Below are 9,159 nucleotides of genomic sequence, written 5' to 3'. Positions count from 1 at the left end.
TAATGACCACACATCGTCAATCAGGAACCTCTGGACTGAGTAGAGTTAATATCTGTGACTTTATGTCATCGCAGTTAAAACACCAAATTGGTTTTCACAAGTAAAAGCATGCAGGTAGTTATTATTATTTCTTCGACCAGGGTTAAAAAATACATCAAGAAAGCCTTTATTATTTTGTACCCTGTATACACACGGACATAAAAATCTACTTTTCTTAATATTAACCGACACAACACATACAGTATGACGTAATGTCCATCAGAGGCTCTGGATACAATATTAATCCTAATCTGCTATACGACTATAGAGAGACATTGTGTGTTAATTGTCTGAGTTGTTGTCAGACCTTGTATTTTTGGCCATTTGTTTGACAGCAGCAGGATTTTAAAATGGAAGATTTCACGAAGAGTGTGAGCTGGAATACCTCACGAGTCGCACCTTCTGTGAAGCAAGTCTGCATGTAGGTAATTCACTTCTTAATAACAACAAAACATGTGTTTATACTGTTTTAGTCAAAATATTAATGTAGTCATCAAGATACATTAGATACATCAATAATTGTATTCATTTCTTTTTGCCATACATAAAGAGGGGAAGTTAAAATACAGAAAGTCATTAAAAATATGTTTCTACACTAAAATTTGATGTCTGACAACATTAACTCCTCCTTCACTCTGATCCTCTGTCTCTGTCAAAATTATCACCAGCGCTGAACATACTCCAGTGGACAAGGACGTTGCTTCACTGCTCAAGACATCGTGGGTTCAAATCCCACTCGAGGTACGTGACCACGAATATACGTGCGTGTGTGCGACAATTAATTAATTCTTTGTAGGTTTTACCATTACCTGATTGTATGAATGAATTGTTCAGCTGCAGCGTGCAACGTCATCAAAACTTTAGCAAAATTGTACAAACTCTACCTGTAACCATACTTAATAGGTACATACTGTACATTTTTATGTTATTAATCTTTTATTTACATTTCTGCTCCATAAACATACCGTACCTCATACCTCAACATGTGAGAAAAGGTTCTATATTTGGGTTTATGTGGAATTTGGTTCCTCAAATGACCTGCAACCTTAAGTCTCTAGAGAGGAAGGGAATGCCAAGTTTAAACTGGAGTCGAATATCTTACATATAGCCAGTTTAAGACGCACTGTTTTGCACAAAAGAAAATACACTTTCCATCAGAGTCACTTGAAGGTGATGAGGTAGTCTGGGTATGCTTGGTTATCGTGGAACACGATGTACATGCTGGGGTTGTCCATTCTATCCACCACACTGTCATAGCGGTCATGTGGCTGATGGATGTTGCGAGGAGGAGGCACCTTCAAACCACTTTGCCCCACCGTGTACACACCAGTCAGGACGCGAGCCACGAACATTAACTGAGTGCCATCATGACTGGGCCTGGCATAGGTGGGGTGGGCTGAGTAGCTGGCGTTTACAGCAAAGTAGCTTCCATGACCAAATGAAGTTGCTGGAGTAAAAAAGACAGAACCACAGATCCCCACAGAGATTCAATGAAAGAATGCTGCCTTCCCAAATTAACTTCATGAGCATGGAAATGTTCTCACCTTCTTTATTTACAGTGTTTCCCAACCCTGGTCCTCAGGGAACACTGCCCTCCATGTTTTAGATGTTGCCCTGCTCCAACACACCTGATTCAGATGAACAGCTCGTTAGCAGGCTGACCATTTGAATCAGGTGTGTTGGAGCATGGCAACATCTAAAACATGCAGGGGAGTTGGGAAACACACCTGGAGTTAGAAGACAAGACTAATTGGACATGGGATACAAACTATAGTCATTGGTAGACTAAAGTAGTAGTTGCTTTTAAATAGGGTTTCTAGATGAAACTTAAGTAGAAGTCTTATTTGTACTATACACCCGAAAGAGTCTGTATGGAGGCTGTTTCAAAAGCCTTTTCAACCGGTTTATTTTTGGGAAATAAAACGTGAAAGGCCACTTCAATGTGAATATTGTCATACTTTGCTCATCTATGAGAGTAAACTGAATTTCTTTTTGGTTTCTGAACAGAGAAACTTGGGGGACGTCATATGTTCGAAGTTTGGAAACAGATCAAACTGAACGAAGCAAATTTAATGCATTAAGAAAAAAGGAATCAAGAAAATAATTCAAGATTAATCAATGATGAAAATAATTGTACCTTGCATCGCTAGTCAATATTGCAAGGAATTGATTTAGTGAAAAAGTATTCCGTATCACGACTCTAATAAATTGCCTAAATGTTTTCAGTGAACATGAATCTGTCATTCACTGATACTAATGAGCAATGGTTTACTTCTCATTCCTCTGCTGAATAGGAAGCAATACAGAGGCAAAAAAAGGAATTATTTTGGGCCCAAACCTACATTGGTGACATAATGCTGAATCATTACCGTTTTGTCCAGCCAAACTTCGGTTAAAGCCAGTTTTCATGATGGAGTCACTGTTTTCCTGGGTCGTCCCGTGGTACAGGAGCTTCTCACCTGCGCCACCCTGCTCTCTGTTCTTATGAGAAAGGTGCTTTTTCTGCGCTTCAAAGCCTTGACGCAGATGAACATTCTGAAAACGCGCAATCTAAAAAGATAAAGCAAAACAGTGTGGTGTGAAAAAGGTCATTACAGGGATAGGGTTGAGGTCAAGCCTCTGTCTACAGGAAAGGCTCCTACCTTCAAAACAGTTTTGTTGGAAGTTAGTTTGAAGCCCTGCTTTACGTCTTTATACTCTGCAGAAGACGGCTGCAGTGGGAAAAGCTTCATGTTCTCCCCGACAGCCATGTTGTCCCAATACAGGGGGACAGTGAAGTCTGAAAAAGGGGAAAGCACGAACAAGAAAAAAATGTCAGATATTAAGAATCAGCCAATAAAAAAACTCCCTGGATCAAATATTGGGGGAAAAAAAAAATCAGATACAATCCGTTAACCCTCAATATGACATAATAACTTAATTAAACACAGGCAACACACTGTAAATCAACCAAAATGCAATGTAAATGCCTTTGCACAAAATCAGCCTGATATTTTTATTGGTATAAACTCATGTTTGTGATATCAGTATCCTATCAGGCACAAAACAGTGGTATGTTTACATTGTAAATTTCATTTGGTCGAGTAAAATCTAAAAAAGTATCAAAGTCAATCTCACCTGGCAGATTCTCAAGTCGTTTTAATATTCTTGTGTGTCTAGTTATTCTACATACAGCCTCCATCTTCTGTAGATCCACATTCCACTGGACATTCTGTGTGTCCACTATCCCTCCTGCTATGTCCTTATTTTCCAGCTTGTGATTGGCTGTTCTGGGAAGTCTCTCCCAGTTGCAGTGTGCTCCCATGATGCACCAAGCCACACGACTGTACAAGTCCTCCTCCTCCCTAATTGTCATCTGTTTCTTTAGGTTGCCATGCACAGATGTATTAATCATCTGCATCACCTTGTTCACCCCATCTTTTAACCCGCTCACCGTCAAGCAGCTCTGGCCAGACTGAACGTACAGACACTCCGTCTCTACAAGCAGCTTTAGATTTGTAATGTCGTTCTGGGAAAGACCATTAAGCTGCTCCATTGTGAAGGTTTGTGTGGAGCACTGAGCACAATACAGGTCATCCAGATTCTTCGTGGCTGCTTTGACATCGTCTCTCCAAAGACCCAGGATAAGGAAGACAGACTGTCTATTTGTGAAGCTGGTGTGGAGGATGCTTAGATCTGCGATCCCAGAACTAGGTGATTTTTGTTCCACATAAGGCCGCTGAGGTGCTGGCACTGTAAGATCAAAACAATCAGTAAGAATTCCCCAATATTTGGACAGATTTCTGAACAACAACAAAAGAGGAGAGCTTCGTCTTAAAGTTGTTACCTCTGTTGAACACAGCAGTGGAAAACACCTGCAGTGTCTCCACTTTGAACTCCAAGAAGACCTTGATCTTAATCAGGACAAGGTGGATGTCAGTGAGACAGTGCAGGGGAGAGGAGGATGTGCCTCTTTTGACTCCTCGGATGATGGCTGCTGCCACGACCCCAGGGTCCATCCCGCCCGCCCCTGCACAGATAGCAGGAATGGCCACGGACTTGCACCCGGAGGATTCACAGCGTTGAACGATATCACACACCAGTTGCTCAATGACACCCGCATCTTTTTGTCCAGACACATGTAAAATGGCTTTGCAAGGGAATGATCCAGGCTCGGTTGCAAGAATCTGTCCACGGCCCACATGTGCTTCATAAAAAGAGAGCGGGACGAAACAAGTAAGATGCTGTTTAATGTGTTTAACTTTAAAATACCTACCTGATCTTTTCTTACCTCCAACCAGTTTAGCCTTCACCTGTGGTCCAGCAACCGTTAAGATGTCTTTACAAACTCCATCTGTAGAATAAAGATATTAATCAATAACAGAGAAATAGTCTAAGAGCTTACACTAGAGCTAGCATCTCTATGGTGCTCAAATATTAGTTTGAACATGCCAACATGCTCACTATGACAATGCTACAATGTTCCTCACCTTAGTTTAGTGTGTTGGTGTGTTATCAAGTTAATATCAACTAGTTAGCAGCAAAAATAGAGTAAAGTCGTTAGCTGGTATTTGGTTTAAACCAAATTACTATACAAATTGAAATTTAGACATGATAATGGCACCATATGACTATTTTTTACATATGAATAATTTTTGATTCATTGTGTATCTTGTGTACTGGTCTTGATAAACACTAGTTGAGGGGATCAACTCAATCTTGTTGGAACCATGTATGTCTGTACAAAAGTAGATATTTTGCTGCCAGTATAGTTGTTGTCCCATCGGGGTGTGTTGGAGCAGGGTTATACACTATGCTAGAAGATTCATTCTCGCAGCACAAACATTCACAAAATATTATTGCTATCCATTTAATAGTCATATTTATAGTCAAATTCAGCTACTTACCAATATCAAAATTGACAAAGTTGGTTGTGTTCACAACAGCATCTGTAGTCTCGTTAGTGATGTCACCGAACACCACCTGTAGTTTAACCCCATGTCCTACTGTCACACTGATGTCATCAAGGTCAGTGAAGATGGACCTGAAGAGGACTGAAAGAAAGAACAGGATGTACATATATTATTATTATTATTACCATTATTAATAATAATTTATTAACAGTTAATAAAGCAGAGTGAATATTTGAATTTCACCTTGACTTCGGCTGAGAGATGAATAGACCTCATGGTAGCACTGTAAATAAAGACAACCAAATAAATACTTTCTTATTTTAGACTCAATAATTAAATGTGTCTTACAGCAGTGTCAGTAACCAACACTCACCTCCTCAGAGTCAGCATAACCAGGTTTAATGACAACATGGATGTGGAAGAGAGTACTAGAGGATGGGGATGATCCAAACTGGCATATGCTGTCTGTCAGAACTTCCACAGCTTCTCTCAGAGGATATCTTAGCACCACTCCCGGTCCAATAACTGGAAGTGCGACTGAATTGAAGCCTTGCTGTGCACAGAGGTCCAAACATCTCTTCAACCCATTTTTAAGAGCCTGGTCCACAAAAGTTAGACAATTAGTCAATGAATCACTCTTGCACATTCAACCTGAGCAAATCAAAGCTCAATGTTTGACAAACCAAAGCATACTGTGGTACAGTTGATAGCTCTCTCTCTCTCTCTCTCATATATACTGTATATATATTATGTGTGTGCGTGTGTGTGTGTGTGTAGACATCAGAATGCTTCAAATTGCTTCTTCGACTGTGAAGTATCTGACACTTTCCAAATCTAAAGCCAACAGTTAATATGGCACTTCTCTACAACTGAAGTCTGGAGAGACATCCAGCACTCCCACTTCATGCAGCCTATGGTCAAATCTATAGAGGTAAGAAATGATTGTATCTACTCAGTGTAATTTTTTTCTTTTCTTTTTTTTAAATCCACAAGGTATTACTTTACCTGCACGCTCCGAGCTCTGACACCATCCCAAGGCAAACACTCAATGAAGAAGAGCTTGGAGCAGCCAAGAGATGGAGGCCCAGCAACCTGCAGAACATCTCCAGGGCTGATGGTAAGATTTGCCGCCATTGAGTGGAAATTGGTTTGCAATTGGTTCCCCGCTTTAATCAATAGACTTTTACCAATATTAGTAGAAGTTAAATTTTTGTTGACCATAGGGACCACCAACACGTTCACCTGTGGAAATAATGATAGAGTTAAATGGATGTAGGCATTATATTGGTCATGTTTTTGCTGAGTTTAGAAGAAGAAGAAGAATATAGACTAACCTGTTCATCTTCCAAGCTGCCAACTGCTATTTTCAGGGTTGTTTTTTTGACAGCAACATTCTCAACAGTTTTGCTGTTCAGTTGGGCCATGGATGGGCGTGGTGATGTGAATCTAACTTCTTTGGCATTCACACCTTGTTGCTCTCTAATGAGAACCTGATAAGAGCTCTCTACCAAATCCTTGCTGACTTTTCCCTCTGTTTGGAAGTACCGCTGAGCCCCAGGTCCGTCTAGAACTAGTTTTTCTGAAGCAATGCTGGACAGAACTGAGGTTAGGGACTCCATGGCCTCCTGGACATGACAACGTGGACCAGATATGTGCACACAAGGATTCGGAAAAGGTGAGGTTTTTATTGTCACTTTCTTGTGCTTGAAGCCAATCAGGCCTAAGAACTCCTCAAAACAATCAACCAATTCAGGCTGGGGGAGCTTCAGTACTTCTTGTGTTACAACCTGGTTCATTTGGAAGTCCTGTACAACTGCTTTCAGCCTTTTCACACTTTCATTGCAGCCCACAATTCTCACCTCACTTCCTGAGGTTTCACTGGTTCTTGTGATGAAGCTGAAGTCTACTTTGTCCTCTCTACAGTTCAACTCATTCTTAGCTTTGTTTAGGATTTCCTTCAATGTGTCCAGATTTAGAGACACATCTGCAGTACCCTGCATCATCACTGTGTCCACACTCAGGTCTCTCTTCAGTGCTGCTTCAGCCTCATCCAGAGCACCACATGACAAGCTGGACAAAACCAGACACGAACCAACTTCAAGGGAAACAGGATGTCGGAGGCTTTGCTGAAAGCGAGCCTCATACTTTGAAATTGCGTTACTGGATGTTATGAAGGTCAATAACTCTGAAGGAAGTATAACTCTCTTTTCCATGACCTTTTTGATGAGTTCATCAAGTTTATTAGCTCCTGATTGCACTTGCTTATCATTTCCCTCCATGGTGATCATATCATGATCACTGTGGATTTTAACCTCTGGGTAATGTGCCCGCATTTCTCGATTGAACTCTTCTTCTACCAGTTTGTATTTGTTCTTCACTATTGGAACTTCCTTTCTGGTTGGTATACTGTTTTCTATGACTGCTAGCATCTCCTTCACATCCTCAATTTCTCCCACAATCACAGAATAGCCAGTCTCTCTGTACACTTTGATATCACCTGTCTCCAAGAAGTGATGCTGCAGTAGCATTTTCTTTTGCTTTTGATCAAGAACATGATAGCAGGTGTAGTTCTCAGTGAGACCAATAAAGATGCGATCCACCTGTATCTCCCATTTCTCTGAAGCACCAAAAGCTCCTCCTGGACCCTTCTCAATATCCCCCCTGACCATTGCCTCCTCTTCATCAAAATTTAATTCCACCCTGCAGCCAATAGAGTCGAGTTGTTTCTGTAATATCTTATTTGCTTTAGGGTTGTCTCTCAGGTAATGCATGAGAAAAACATCTATCTTGTAACTCTTCTCAAGGCCTTTTGTGTTTGTTTTTGTAAATATCTGAAAAAGAGAACCGCCATCACAAAAGTTAATGAGTAATAGGAATTACAGTTCAAGCTGTAAATAATTAAATGATTTCACAGTAACTGTGTTACGTCAACATGTATTTTCTTTGCACTGGTCATAAATCCACTCAAACTTGTTTGGCCAGTTTACTTGGCTCAGATGTTTGGGTTTTCCCTGAATATGAAAGTGCCGATCAAAGTTTGGAGAGGGTAACATTGAGCTCACCTGTGTCAGGGGCTGAACAGGGGTCTGTGGTGAATTTGTCCGGCTCAGGGTCAAATCTAGTTTTCCAGAAGGTAGCGAGATTGTGTGAAACTTCCTGTGCAGAACTCTTTCCTGGTCTGTAAAAGAAATAAAATGGCCACAGTAACAGAGCATTTAAAGGATGTCCTTGAGACAAAGCAATTCCTTACCTTCTATTTCCTTGAAACTAATTTTGTACATGCTGTCCCCAATGCTTTCGAGTGCAGCACAAACACCTCCCCCCGAATCTCGTTTTTTCTGAAAATATCTCCATATCTTCTGCTTTTCTTCGTCTGCCAGCTCCCTCGCTTCAAAGAACAGTGAATGTTGGTATTCACCCATTTTGACACTTCCAGACAAACTGAAGTGAGTCCTGTTGCCCACTATCTACACTCCTGCTTACAGTAAGACATCTAATATGTGATACCCGCATGTTAAACTCCTCAATGTTTGAAGTGGCTTTCTTTCACTTTCACTTTCTATAAATGGTGTGTCCCATCTGCTGCAACTAAACACACCCAGTGCCTGGCTAAAGAGTTTACTGGCTGTACATCTGTGCATATACTGTGGCCTTTGATACTGTGACGTACTGTATATTAGCACTGACAATGGTACTGAGGAATGATATGATTGTTTTTCCACTGGTTAAGGAGTTGAGTCAAGAATACTGATCTTACCCGTCAAAACCTGAAAAAAAACCAAAAACTCTGCTATTACCACGTGAAACCACTAGGTGTCATACTGAAACAGTGGCAAAAATAGATACAGTGGCAAAGATAAAACAGCAGCTGTCCACTGCTGATACACTATGGACAGCCTAATGCAGCTACATAAGCACAATGACATTAATATCAACAGTAATATCAATATTTAGTAAAAGTAGCAGACATTATTTTTCATTTATTTTATTTGCCTTGCTTGATATATTCACACATAAACACATGTAAGTGTAGCTTCAGCATTTATTATGACTTGAATAGATGACATTATAAATCTGTTGTTTATAAAATCTCATATTTTGACAGGGAAGCAAATATGATTTTGGAGATTGGCGTTAGTGAAAATAGAATTCTTCAGAGGGATAGCATATTGTGGAAGGATGGTGTAGTAAAGGCATGTTAATGCTTCTCTGTGTGTAACAGAAAATA

At 40.4% G+C, this 9,159-nt stretch overlaps 1 protein-coding gene across 1 annotated transcript; it reads right to left on the bottom strand.

Annotated features, from left to right (window-relative positions):
* Positions 1-110: 110 nt before the first annotated feature.
* LOC131455758 (protein mono-ADP-ribosyltransferase PARP14-like) lies at positions 111-8,467 on the bottom strand. The gene is made up of 13 exons (XM_058623531.1): positions 8,182-8,467; positions 7,994-8,109; positions 6,266-7,762; positions 5,937-6,173; positions 5,305-5,529; positions 5,175-5,214; positions 4,926-5,072; positions 4,310-4,372; positions 3,866-4,225; positions 3,157-3,771; positions 2,682-2,818; positions 2,409-2,589; positions 111-1,486 (listed from the first exon to the last, which is right to left on the bottom strand). The coding sequence occupies exons 1-13, from the start codon at positions 8,351-8,353 to the stop codon at positions 1,200-1,202; spliced, it is 4,077 nt and encodes a 1,358-aa protein (XP_058479514.1). The 5' UTR covers positions 8,354-8,467; the 3' UTR covers positions 111-1,199.
* Between the last annotated feature and the right edge of the window lie 692 nt (positions 8,468-9,159).

Source organism: Solea solea, chromosome 3 (genome assembly GCF_958295425.1).
Source record: "Solea solea chromosome 3, fSolSol10.1, whole genome shotgun sequence".
Taxonomy (NCBI): domain Eukaryota; kingdom Metazoa; phylum Chordata; class Actinopteri; order Pleuronectiformes; family Soleidae; genus Solea; species Solea solea.
Note: the sequence above shows the minus strand (reverse complement) of the source record. Positions and strands in the feature narration are given on the sequence as shown.